Below are 13,868 nucleotides of genomic sequence, written 5' to 3' on the forward strand. Positions count from 1 at the left end.
GCAGCCTCGACCAGCTGGGCTCCGGCGATCCTTCCGCCTCAGCCTTCCACGTAGCTGGAACTGTAGGCGCGCGCTACCACGCCCAGCTACTTTTTTGATTTATCGTAGAGATGAGGTCTTGCCTGCCGAGGCGGGTCTCGGACCCACGGGCTCAGGCAATCCACTATTGACCGGTTGTGGTGACTCAAGGCTGTAATCCCAGCACTTTGGCAGACCAAGGTGAGAGGATTGCCTGAGCCCACAGGTTCAGGACCAGTCTGGGCGACTTGGTGAGACTTCAACTCTACAATAAATCAAAAAATCAGCTGGGCATGGTAGTGTGTGCCTGTAGTTTCTGCTTCTTGGTATGCTGAGGAAGGATCGCCTGAGCCCAGTGGGTTGATGCTGGGGTGGCCATGAGCGTGCCACTGAACTCCAGCCTGGGCGATGGAGTGAGACTCCAACTCAAAATAAATAAATAGATAATAAGAAATCTTAACTATTATTAGCAGGCCAGGGTGACACAGTGGTTAAGAACTTGGCCTCTTGACTCAAATAGATCAGAGTTCAGTGTGAGGCTATGTGAATTTGGGACAGATTCTTTAACTTCCTTAATGTCTCAGTGTCTCATCTAGAGCAGAGGCTCTCAACTGGATCAGTTGTCTTATCCACACGCAACACTGACAATAGATTTTTGGTTGCCACACTTGGCGGGGGAGGGGATGGCATCCAGTAGGTAGAGGCAGGGGTCCTGCTCACCATCTTCAGTGTACAGAACAGCTCCTGACAATAGAATTATCCAGCCCCATATACCAGTAGTGCTAGAGGTGAGAAACCCTGATCTAGAAGATCGAAAATATAACAACACTAGGTGATAAGGCATTACGAATTTCTAACGAGATAATTCATATGTTGAGTCAGGGATTGATGTCAGTCCTCTTGTTTCCCATTTCACAGCAGAAGCGTCTGTGAACTGTACTTCTGTTCACTGATCTGGGCCCTGTTCAATTTCAACTCCTACCAGTTGTCTACACCACTCACCTTGTCCACACCTCCCACCTCCATTCCCCATACAGCTGAGCATGTTCCTGCCCCAGGACCTTTGCAATTGCGGCTGATCTGTTTGAAGTACTCTTCCTCCAGGTGCCCGGTGGTTAACTCTGTGCCCTCCTTTGGCTCTCTGCTCTGATGTCATGTTGTTATGGAGGACTTCCTGTCCACTTTGCATTGTAGCTACACCCCTGGTGTACAGTTTCCTGGCACCACACTACTTTCTCCCCACATCTAGTCAGCCCTCTTGGCTTTTGCTTCCTCGTGGCAGATCTTGTTTTGCCTGCTGTGGAAGGCGGGCTTCAACTGTGCACACCTGGCTTGTGAAGTCAAGTGTCGTCTATTCATTGTTAACTGGGATCTTGCTGTTTCTTTTATATCAAAGGTAAATGCAGTTGATTATAGAGCCAGAACTTCATGCAATCAAACCTTACGTGTTCACGCAAACTGATATAACACTGTACATTTAGCTTAGGAAGATGTCGCTCTGCCTGTATTTTATTCATTTATTTATTTTTGAGTCAGGGTATCACTCTGTCACCCAGGCTGGAGTGTAGTGGTCCAATCATGGCTCACCGCAGCCTTAACCTCCTGGGCTCAGGCGATCGCACACCACCATGCCCCACTAATTTTTTTGTTTTTCGTAGAGACGAGGTCTTGCCATGTTGCCCAGGCTGGTCTGGAGCAGCTGGGCTCAAGCAAGCCTCCTGCGTTGGCCTCCCAGAGTGCCCTCTGTCTGTATTTTAATGGGAAGGTGAGTGTCTCCACACACAGTGAGGACTGCACACATCATAAAGCCTGCATTAGGGCCTGAACGACGTTCACTTTCCTGAACCTGCCTCTGACAGTTGAACAATGTTCTGTGTCCTGCCCTCATCTGACACACGTGTCGGGCTGTGGCAGGTGCTCTGCTGGAGCAGAGCTCCCTTGTTCTGTCCGATTGAAGCTCCCAGGTCCCGACAGCTCCATGTAGCCTGGCCCTTCCCGCAGGTCCTGGCTTGTGCGTCCCCCAACAACTATCTGCTGAGTGTGGCTGCCACATGACTTGGGCGCTCTAGGTGCCGGGCTGCAGCGGTGATTCAAAGATGAAGCTCCTATCTTTCCCTGCAGTGCCATTGTCAGCAGGAAAAGCCCTGCTGGGTGGGAAGCACTGCACTTTATTCATTGCCGTTTTAATGTCATTTCTGATGAGACATGAACTAAGCCACGCAATTTGTCATCTTTCTTTTTGTTTTCCAGATGTTCTCAGTAGAACTGTAACTTTTCTGCCTTTGGAAGAAGACGGTGAGGGGAATTTAAAGGTTAAGATGAGCAATGTCTATCAGATTCAACTCAGCCGCAGCAAAGAAGAATGGTAAGAACAGGATGGCCCATTCCTAGTTCTCTGTTTTATGATTTTGATCTATGACTTCTATAGGAAGCCAAAGGATTCCGGGTCACTGGCAAGCTGAAGGTCCTGTCCCAGTTAGTTGTGGTTTGTAGGAGAGCACTGGCTGGTTGGCATGTTCATGGCATGTCTTCATGTTGGTGCTGGGCTCTGTATCTTGGTGGTCATAGCCTGGCAGGAGTCTCTGTCTCTACATTCCATGTAGTCTTGATGGTCAGCTGCCCCAGTTTTAGCACTGAAATCCATTTATTATTTTGTTTGTTACAGCCTGCTAATGGGGAGTAGGTGATGCTTCCTTTTATAGCGGGTATTCAGTAATGTCCACTAAAAGTAAGAGTTTAATGAGCCCCCTAGTTTCATGTGGCATTTTCCTCGTACAGAAAGTACGGTATTTCGCTTATACCATTTTGGTATTTTTTAAAACCAAAAAGTCAGAGGAAGGGTCAATTCATCCGTTACTCTAACATCGATGTTCTCCTAAGCACCACACTCAGCTTGTACTTTCTTAAACCGTCTTGGGGATCAAGTTGTGTAACCGGAATGGTTTGCATGTGGCTTCCTAGAAAGCAGAGGATGCGGTGGGAAGAGTAGGTGTTGGAATCAGACAGGCCCGGGTGTGGTTTGTGTTGTTTCACGCCGCATCCAAGGCCCTCAGCTTTCTCACTGGGAAATAAATGGGTTTAATGATTCCTGAGCCTCTGAGGAGGTGGCTGGGCCAGGCCTCACAGGGACCTGTCACAGGCTTAGAGCTTGGTAGGATTACTCAGGCCCACAGTACGGAGCTCCTTGAGAGCTATCCAGAAGTTGCCCCGGATTGTGAAGGCAGCCTGCCCTGAGCTCCATGCCTGTTCTCGTGCTCTGGCTGGAGAGTGGGGAGAGAGAGAGCAGACGCTGGGAAGAGCCGTGTCCGCTCTGGCCGTCACCTCAGCATGTGCTCTTGCTGATCCTTTTGTCGGTGAGCCTGAGGGCAGTCCTGAGGACAGCGTGGCCTCTTCAAGTGTGGTGAGAGCACCTAGCCTGGGGCCCGGCCGCAGGAGGCACTCCACCTGTACTGGCCGTGGTGGAGTCATGGTCTTCGCTCTTTGACAAGCCTTGGCTGCTGCTCTTGTTTTCTCAGATTGGCTTATCCTGTTGTAGCCCCATTGGTGGCTGTCACTCAAAGTCTCTGGACACTGGGCCCCGTCGGGGGCCTGATGTATCGCATTCTGAGCTGAGCACAGGTCAAGTGGCTGTGATGGGCTCTGCTGCAGAGCCCGTGCTTCTTTCCAGCATGGCTGGCTTTTTGCGATGTTCGTAGTGTGCCCAGCATGTGTTCAGCACCCGGCGCCAGCCAGTCTCGTGGGGAGACAGAGATAACATAGGCTCCAGGCAGTGCTGTGAAGAAAGCTAAAACAGGCCGACAGGACTCTGTCCCCATGTCCCCCTGTTGGAAAGGGCAGCATTGTGCCTGGTGTGTGTTGGGTGGGTAGGAAGGCCCCAGAAGTGGACCTCTGAGGAGAGGCCTGAGCAGACGATGGAGGAGGCTGCGTGGACCCTGGTGGAGGTCTAGGGAAGAGTGCAGAAGCCCAGGAAGGAGCAGGGAGTGCCCCTCAGCCAGAGCCTCCCACAGCACGGGCATGGAGGCCACTGAGGTCAGGGCCGGCCCAACAGGAGAGCTCCTGGAGTGAGCAGGCTGGGCCTCAAAGTCCAGAGGAAGCCGCTGGCTGGAGGAAAGGTTCCACCCTGCTCTGGGCTGTGACTGGGGAGTCTCATGGGAAGGAATTGTGTCCCTCCGAGGCATTGAGGTGGCAGGAAACCTGAGCAACATAGCTCCTGCCAGACTGACTACCTGATTGCCATTGTCCCCACACCAGGGCCCTGCTGCCGCCTCTCCCCAGCTCTGTCCCTCATCCAGCGGCCAGGCTCTTCTGCGTGTTCTTAGGGACACCTGTTGAATGTCACCTTTTTGGTAGCTATCTGCCTAACAAACTTAGCGCTTCCCTCCTTCTCCGTGCTGCCCAGAATGCAGCCCTTGGACAGTGTGGTGGTGTTGCCTGGTCTGTGTTTGTCCCCACTGGCCCCTGGACTATGGGCTTTCCTTTACTTTTTGAACACACAGTGAGTACCTGCCATGTTTCAGCTCTGCTGGGACCCCAGGAGGGAGCAGTGAACCAGGCAAAGTCCCACCCTTACTACCTGCTGGTAGCAGAAGACACAAAACTTGTGAGAGACAAAGTAAACCAGTAACATGCACTGGGGCTGTGTGTGTCCTTAACTTTGTGAATGAGCACTTAGCAGTAGATAGTTGGTGAACCAGCATACTCATTATTTGAGTTGCACATGGAAAATGCATAAAAAATTGGAATGTTAGGACAGTCCTTACATTTTTGAATTTGGCTAATTTATGCTTGAAGCAGAAGGGAGAGGAGTGTTTTTGTTCAACCATCTTATGGGCTTCATAGGGTAGAAATGCATTTTTAACAAAGTTTGCAAGAGAAGAGGGATTCTTTGTGCTTGTAAAATGTTTTTCTCTATTAGATGAAAATTCTGTAACTAGTCCAGGTGGTTTTATGTTTTTGTTAACTTATTTTATAATTGTAGATGTCTTAACTTCTGCTTTCTTATGGTAAATAGATGTATAACTTAAAAATAGGAATTGAAATCAGCCCTGCTTATTCATATTTCTCTTATTTTTAAAGGTTCATATCTGTTTTAATTTTCTGTCCAGAAAGATGGCATTCAGATGGAATTGTGTATCCCAGACCTACCTGGCTGGGAGAGGAGCTGCTGTCCAAGCTGGCCAGGTGGTCAGTGGAGAACAAGAAGAGCGAGTTTAAAAGCACCCTCTCCCTGGTTCCCATTATGAAGTACAGCAGGACTTACCAGGAACTGAAGGAGAAGTATCGAGAAATGGTGAAGGTAATTCTGGTAGAAAACAGCTGTGAGTCTCCCCTCATTAAATGAGGTAACATGATCAAACGCTGCCAATGAAATTGTTTTTCCTGTTGACGTCCAGGTTTTGCAGATGTGGACATTGAGTCCAAATCTATCCACTCAGTTTCCTGTTATGGGCCATACCTTGACGTACTTAGGGGTGCAAACCCAAGAACATAGGCAGATGTGTTATAGACAGGGGTTGATCTTTCCTTGGACATCATTTTTTTCCAAGAGAAAAAAATATAAACAATCGATACTTAATTTTAAAAGTAATTGAACATTGGTAAAGACTAAGTTACCATGACCTTTTTTTTTTAAATCAAAGTCTCACTCTGTTGCCCAGGCTGGAGTGCAGTGGCACAGTCATGTCTCACCACAGCCTTGACCTCAGGCAATCCTTCTGCCTCATCCTCCTGAGTAGTTGGGAATACAGGTATATACCACCATCAACTAATTTTTTTTTGGTAGAGATGAAGTCTCACTATGTTGCCCAGGCTGGTCTCAAACTCCTGGGCTCAAGCAATCCTCCCGCTTTGGCCTCCCAAAGTGTAACAGGTGTGAGCCACTACACTGTGCCTCATAATTTTTCTTTTCTTTTTAAGAGACAGGGTCTTGCTCTGTTGCCCAGGCTGAAGTACAGTGGTGAGAGCATAGCTTACTGCAGCCTCAAACTCATATAAGTTCAAGTTATCCTCCCATCTCAGCCTACTGTGTAGCTAAGACTACAGGTATTTGTCACTGTGCCTGGCTAATTTTTATTTTTTTTAGAGATGGAGTCTCGCTATGTTGCCAACACTGGTCTTGAACTCTGTGTTTAAGTGATCCTTCAGCCTCAGCCTTCCAAAATGCTGGGATTACAGGTATGAGCCACCATGCTCAGCCTAAACTAGCTTTAGTCTTATAGAGATTTTAAGAATATATACAAAAAAATTAAGCTGCAAAGGAGCATACTTTCGAAAAGGAAGGTAAATTTCATAACATCCTTAAATTTATTTCTAATATGTAAAAAGACTATAATGATGAACACCTGTATTTGCACTCAGATTCAGAAATTAAAACCTCACAGTACAGTGGAAGCACCTTTGTGCTCTTCCTGGTTCACATTTCCCTTTCCTCCTAGGAGTAACCTCAGCTTATCACTTTCATATATTTTCTTAATCGATCACCTCCTGCTGTGTAACAAAGCATCCCAAAAATCACAGACTTAAAACCAAGATCTTTCATGGTTGCTGAAGAACCTGTGGTCCCAGGAGCTGACTGACTGAGGCTGGGCTCCTCTCTCCCCCAGCTCCTGGCCTGATATTCCTTCGCTATCTTGTTAATTATTTAGTACCTTCAGGAAGTTACTTTTTTTTTTTTTTGAGTTGGAGTCTCACTCTGTCACCCAGGCTGGAGTGCAGTGGCACACTCACAGCGACCCCAGTGGCGATCTGTTGGGCTCCAGCGAGCCTTCCAGGTAGCCGGAACTACAGGCACACTACCACGCCTGGCTGGTTTTTGATTTATTGTAGAGATGAGGTCATGCCAAGTTGCCCCAGCTGGTCTTAAACCCACGGGCTCAGGCAATCCACTTGCCTTGGCCTCCCGAAGTGCTGGGACGACAGGCTGAGCCACTGAGCCCAGCCAGGAAGGTACCTCTGATGGTTTCTCAACTTTAAACTTGTCCTTAGTGAGTTGGTTCATCTGGATGAGCTAAGGCTCTGTGTCTGGAAGCAGAAATTTCAACTTTTAGCACTGGCCATGGACTTTTCTTCTTCTGCCAAGGGCCAGTTCTGCCCATTACTGATTTTAACGGTGAACCCTTATCCTTTCACAGCTAGTCCTTGGCAGTTTTCAGAGCATCCTGATGACCACCTTGCTTGTCAGTTAAGGCAGAGGCTCATCTGTGTTCTGTAGGTAGAAGACGGGGACAAAACTGGGAAGCAGTCCACCACCAGTGGACCAGGGAGTTGGAGCACCAGTCTCCTGTCCTTGGCCCAAGGCTTTCCCGCTCTGTCCCCAGCCCCTCGTTTCTTTGCTCATGACCCTCATCTGCATAAGCAATGAGCACAGTATAGCTGAGCGTTTTCCTCTGATGTCCACTTGCCTCATCCAAACGTCTTACGGACATTTCTTCATTGCCAAACCTTGCTTTGGATTGCTTTGTTCTTGGCGTGTCCTGAAGCACACAAGTAGCATAATAGTTCTGTGTGTCTTTATGTAAATCTCTTATTGCAAGAGACCAATTGTGAATTTGTGTCTTTGAATGAGCTTATATTTTTATTGCACAGTGAGTCCAGTTTGACGTAACGCTTTATGGTGACACTTTATGGTACTGGGAAATCATGGGAAAATAGAATAATAATTTGCATATTATCTTTTAAAATGCTTTAGGTATGGCCTGAAGTAACTGATCCTGAGAAGTTTGTATATGAAGATGTGGCCATTGCCACATACCTGCTGGTAAGAATGTGTGTGATCTGAGTTCATCTGGAGAGGGTGGAATTGCTGCTGGGAGTGGCTGCCAGTAGTGAATCCATGATTCATGGTTTTTGCAGTTCTGCTTGCCGGGGTGCTTGCAGTATCGTGGTTTTATTTTATGTGGTACTTCTGCATGAGTGTAGAACAAGTTTGAACCGGGAAACTTAACCACAGGAATGTAGGCTGAACCATATGGCTGTAGTTGCCAGTCACCAAGGAGGTCCTAGCAGGCATTGAGCTGCTGAGGAGCACATGTCTTCAGCCCTGACATGGGGCCTTCTGGCCCTGGATCCCTCCTTAGCCAGCTCACTGAATGTGGGCATACCCTTGAATCAAACAGTCTTAGTTTTCTCATATATAAAAAATTTAGAGTAGATCATTTCCAATTTCCTTTCAGCTTATAATTCTCTTGGACTCTTCAGAAATAGCTTTTAAAAAAAATAATCATAGTACACAAAACTTACAGGATGTAGAGAGTCATAAAGAAACTAACAATACTTTATAAAGCTCTTGCCTGGAGATGACCACTTGAATGTGGATCTGGTGGACACAGGCAGTTTTGCTTCAGCAGTATCAAGCAAGGGCAGCATCAGGTGATAGTCCTCACGGCCACAGACCTTGTGTGTTCTGCTCCTCTGGGTGTCACCTGCCTCCAGGCCCAGGGCCTCAGGCGAGGCCTCGCCATCCTACTCTGGGAATGGGATTTGCGTCTGAAGTATTCTTGAATAGAGTGAGTTACCAACTGACTTCGTTTTGTTTTTTAGATCCTATGGGAAGAAGAAAGAGCCGAGAGGGGAGTGACAGTCAAGCAGTCCTTTGTGGACTTAGGATGCGGAAATGGCCTCCTGGTCCACATCCTGAGCAATGAGGGGGTAAGACATGACTCCGTGGCCTTTTTTGGTGGCTTTTCTTGAGTGTCTTCAACTCAGACACAGAGCACTGATGTGTTTTTCTGCTGGTACTGTCTGGATTCAGAGTCTGCCAGGTTGTCAGAGTAGCAACTGATGAACTTCTGTTAATGTGTTGGACAGCGTACAAGGTGAGAGAAAAGCAGTGACCTCGTTAGACTTTAAGAGGAAGTCTCCAGTCCCCAGTGTGGGTGTATAAAGTGACAGACTTTCAGTAGCATGTGCATGTTTGCTGTCAGATTTTCCTTTTGAAAACCGCCATTTCAAGGACCTGTAGTGGGAGTAAGGGCTGAGGCAGGCTCTGTCCTTGAGAGGCCTCAGTTCTAGCTCAGAGGCTGTCATGTGCACACGAACTTGATGGGAGGCAGCATGGTTCCAGTTTTGCGCCCGTTTTCTGGATGTTGGGCTGACACAGTAAGAGCAGTCAAGTGCTGGGTGGAAGTTCAGTGGCGTGAACCCTGGGCGTCCTGCCATTCTTTCACAGCCTTCCTGGCACGTGCAGTGCATTGGTGCCACTGCCCCTTTGCACGGCAGCAAGCTCTGCAACTCACGCGAGAGGGCGACGCAGCTGGAAGTTGAAGCCCAATCCTGGTGGCCTCAAGCTGGTTTTCTTCCTACTGTAGCATTCTCCTGTAGGATACACATATTTGTCTACAGTGGTAGGAGCTTGAAGTGGTTTTCAAGTTCACTTTCTAGGTGTTTTATGGAAAAATGAATTAGTCATCGTAATATCTTTATATGCAAATAGGTTGTCTATGAGGGTGTTAGCATGTCACTGGTGACCTGGCAGCTGGCACGTGGAGACAACTGGGTAGTATTTTGTCCGCCTTTCTTCCCCTGGCTTGGGATAAATAAATTTCCCCCTGAGAGTGGGACCAAGGAAGAGCAGGAATCTGACCTTGACTGAGAGCCAAGAGTTGGCTCACGTTCTCAGGTGCACTGGGGCACTGGCCCTGAAGATGGTCCCAAACTAAAGGCCACTGTGTTTCCTTTTGTAGACGCATAAGGGTCATTTGTGGAGAACTGGTTCTTACCTGTTTTGCAGGCGTGCAAGTGTCTATTTCAAGTAACTGAGACATTGTGCTTGTGCTGTCCCCAGTTGCTAAGGGTTTCTTGTACTTCATACTGGTGACAATGTCAGCAGAGCTTTAATTTGTTCTTGCTAATTTATTGTGATGTATTACTTATTTAATATTTAATTATTCTATAATTATTTCAGCATCCAGGCAGAGGGATTGATGTCCGAAGAAGAAAAATCTGGGACGTGTATGGACCACAGACCCAGTTAGAGGTACTGCTGGCCTTGCTCATGTTCTTGATCTCGGCTTGGCTTAGCTCGTAGAGGCAGTTGTTTTAATGAGTGTGTCTCTTTGTACAGGCCAATCAGACATGCTAACCCTAAATCTTCACGTTAGCCTCAGTGCTCTGAAACTAGAAAAGAAGAAAAGAGAGATGAAATCTCAGACTTGGCGCACCTTGTGGTTAAGCGAGAGAAGGGATTCTGTCCTCCGGCGGAGATGCATCTCTGCCCGATGTGTCACTTGTAGTTTGCCTCTCGTGTGGGATACGCCTGTGCTGTCTTGGGAGTGGGGGACGTGCCCAGGGTTCTTTGTGTCTTCACTGATGTCCACCACAGGCTGCTGGTTCAGGCCGTCAGTGACTAGCCAGTGCCCCACCTGCCAGCCCTGCGCCTGGGATGGGGGCACCATGGGTGCTTCCTGGGCACACGCAGATGAGCTACACAGGGCAGTGGCCATGTTGGGGCTGAAGGGACTTGGAGGGGAGGACATGACCCCACTTGGGGGCTCTGAGGTGGCTTCCAGGAGTGCCCTCACGGAGCATTGTCTTCTGGGGTGAGTGTGGGGCAGTCAGGTCTCAGCATGGAGCTGAGATGCCCACCTGGCCAGACGGTCTAGATACATGGAAAGTGATATGGAGGGTGGGCTGTGTCAGCCCAGCTAATTCCTCTCGTATCTTGGGAACAGTCCTTCTGTTCACTTTTTTTAACCTGGGACTTACACAGTATGCAGTGTAAGTCCATTGTGAAGAAAGAACAGGGACATTCTCATTGTTCTTAATACCCCCATCCAGGGTAATCACTCTCTTTTCCTTGTGGATATAAATTTGTGTACTTTTACACAAATTTTAAAAAATACATTTAAAAAAATACACTTATAACCTTGTTGTAAAAAGCGTTTTGACCCTGGCTTCTACGCATTTAACATCCTATCCTAGGCATTTTTCTGAAATCTTAAACAATTATTGGTAAACTTTTTTTAATGGTTGGATTATGTTCCATTGAGTTCTGTGTAACAGTGATATAAAAAAGGACACCTGACCCTGAAACAGCACTGGTTTGAACTGCATAGTTCCACTTTTATGTGGAATTTTTTCAGTAAATACATTGGAAAATTTTTTTGAGATATGCAACAGTTTGAAAAAACTTGGAGACAAACTTCATAGAGATATCAAAAAAAATAAGACAAAGGTATGCCACAAATGCATAAAATATGGCTAGGTGCTAGTCTATGTTATTATTTATTGCCATAAAATATACACAAATCTATTATAAAAAGTTGAAATTTATAAAAACTTATGCAGCATAGACTGTACATGGCACCATTCACAGTCAAGAGAATTGCAAACAAATGTGAAGATGCAGTATTAAATCATAACTGCCTACAGTTAACTGTAGTCCATACTGTACTGCTGTAGTAATTTCACAATCACCTCCTGTTGCTTCTGCGGTGAACTCAAGTATCATGAATATCCTTAACATGCCGGGTGACACCAACCATCTCCATGTGAACAATTCACCTCTCCAGGAAATTGCATTATAGTACCAAGTGATCGCTCATGATTCTCATGTATTTTTCATAACATTTAGTGCAATACTATTAACCTTGGGTGCACTGTGGGAGCCATTTGAAGTGCCGCTAGTGATGCTGAAAGTGTACCCAAGAAGCAGAGAAAAGTCGAGAACAAGGTGAACTGCTTGATGTATACCACAGATTGGGTCTGCAGCTGCAATTTCCTGCCATTTCAAGATGAATGAATCCAGAGTAAGTCCACTGTAGAGGATGAAAAGGAAATCTGTGAAACTTCATGGCAGCTATGCCGGCAGGCATGAAAACCTTGCCCTTTTTGTAAAATGCCTTTTAATCGCATATTGAAAATTCAGGTTTTATGTGGGTGCAGGATTGTTACAAGAAAGGCATACCTATAGACTCCAGCATGATTCAAGAAAAAGCAAAAGGAAAGTGAAGGACCTAAAGCTGGAGAATTTAATATCGGCAAAGGATGATTTGATAATTTTAGAAAGAGCTTTGGCTTAAAGAAAGTCAAGATAACAGGACAACCAGCCTCTGCTAACCAAGAGGCAGCAGATGCATTCCCAAGTGCCATGAAGGAAATCAGTGAGGAGAAGGGGTGTCTGCCTGAACAGATTTTTCATGCAGACAGCGTTGTATTCTGGAAAAAAATGCCACAGAAGACGTGCATTAATAAAGAAGAGAAGCGAGCACTAGGATTTAAGGTAGGAAGAGATAAGCTGTCTCTACTACTTTGTGCAAATACAGTTGGGTTTATGATCAGGACTGCCCTTATCTATAGAGCTGCTAACCCCAGAGCCCTGAAGGGAAAAGATAAACACTAGGTCCCAGTCTGTTGGTTGGACAACAAGAACACTATTTTGGTTTCGTCAATATTTTGTCCCTGAAGTCAGGAAGTACCTTGCCAGCATGAGACTTCCTTTTAAAGTTCTTTTGATGCTGGGCAATGCCCCTGGCCACCCAGAACCTCATGAGTTAACACCAAAAGTGTCAAAGTGGTCAACTTGCCCCCAAACATAGCGTCTCTATTTCAGCCTCTCAGTCAGGGCGTTGTCAGCACCTTTAAGCCCATTACGCGTGGTACTCTATGGAAAGGATTGTCAACACTGTGGAAGAGAACTCTGATAGAACATGATGAAGTCTGGAAGAGTTACGTCATCGAAGATACCGTCATTGTTACAGAAAAAGCATGAGTGCTACTAAGCCTGAAACAATAAATTCCTGCTGGGGAAAATGGTGTCCAGATGTTGTGCCTGACTTCACAAGATTTACAGCAGCCAGTCAAGGAAATGATGGCATGGGAAGCGAAGGGTTTTGAGATGAGGCTCTTGGAGGAACTCAAGAGCCAATGGACACCACGCCAGAGGAATTAGCAGAAGATGACTTGAAGGAGATGAGTGCTTCCGAACCAGCCAGATGATGAGGAAGAAGATGTAGAAGAACCCGTGCTGGAAAACAAATGGATGTTAGACAGTCTGGCAGAAGGGCTTCGATTATTCAAGACTGCTTCTGACTTCTTTTGTGACATGGCCCCTCTGTGATAGACACTGACACTAACCAAAGCAAACAGTGGAATAATGTGGAGATGTTTCTAGTGAAATGAAAAAGTTAAAAAGTCAGACCCAAATGATGTGTCTGCCTTTCCTGTTTCTCTTCTACCGCTTTCGACTCTTCTGCCTGTGCCACCCCTGAGAGAATTGCTCCTGAAAGGGAAGGAAGTAATGGGGTACCTCCTCAGGTGGATCCCTAGGGCAGATTGCAGTGGCTGTGGCCTCACTCCCTCTGGGTAGATATGGGCCAGGTGTCACTGCCTCTGGGCAGATGTGGGCGTGGTTTCGCTTCTTCTGGGTCCATAGCCTGTTAGGAACCAGCCGCACAGCAGGAGGTGAGCAGTGGGCAAGAAGGGAAACCTTTTCTGTATTCATAGCCTCTCCCTTGAATCACCACCTGAGCTCCACCTTCTTTCAGGTCAGCAGTGGCATTGGAGTCTCGTCCTAGCACAAACCCTGTTGTGCACTGCACTGCACATGCCAGCGATCTGGGTTGTACACTCCTTGTGAGACGAATGCCTGATGATCTGAGGTGGAGCTGAGGCAGTGATGCTTGTGCTGGGGAGTGGCTGCAAGTACAAACCAACATTAACAGTGAGATCTGACTGCACGGAGACTAAGTCAGTCAGTTGCTTGCGGACTCATATCAAAACCCCCTCAGCGAGTGGCAAGTGAGATGCTGTATTTCTGTTGTAAAGCTGCATCTGGTGGCAGGCTGTAAGTCAGAACCTGACACTTCTCTTAGTCTGCGCATGGCCTGCCTGTTATTTTACCTGTCACTTCTGTC

General features: G+C 47.0%; 1 protein-coding gene across 1 annotated transcript in view; it reads left to right on the plus strand.

The window, feature by feature from the left end:
* The window catches only part of TRMT44 (tRNA methyltransferase 44 homolog (S. cerevisiae)), a 34,646-nt gene that overhangs the window by 2,009 nt on the left and 18,769 nt on the right, over positions 1-13,868 (plus strand). The window contains exons 3-7 of the mRNA XM_021717223.1: positions 2,269-2,383; positions 5,095-5,314; positions 7,706-7,774; positions 8,557-8,664; positions 9,920-9,991. Of these exons, the coding sequence (XP_021572898.1) occupies positions 2,269-2,383; positions 5,095-5,314; positions 7,706-7,774; positions 8,557-8,664; positions 9,920-9,991 (584 nt within the window). The remainder of the gene's footprint in view (positions 1-2,268; positions 2,384-5,094; positions 5,315-7,705; positions 7,775-8,556; positions 8,665-9,919; positions 9,992-13,868) is intronic.

The sequence above is a fragment of the Carlito syrichta genome, unplaced genomic scaffold (genome assembly GCF_000164805.1).
Source record: "Carlito syrichta isolate Samal-C Ts95f unplaced genomic scaffold, Tarsius_syrichta-2.0.1 Scaffold107946, whole genome shotgun sequence".
NCBI lineage: Eukaryota > Metazoa > Chordata > Mammalia > Primates > Tarsiidae > Carlito > Carlito syrichta.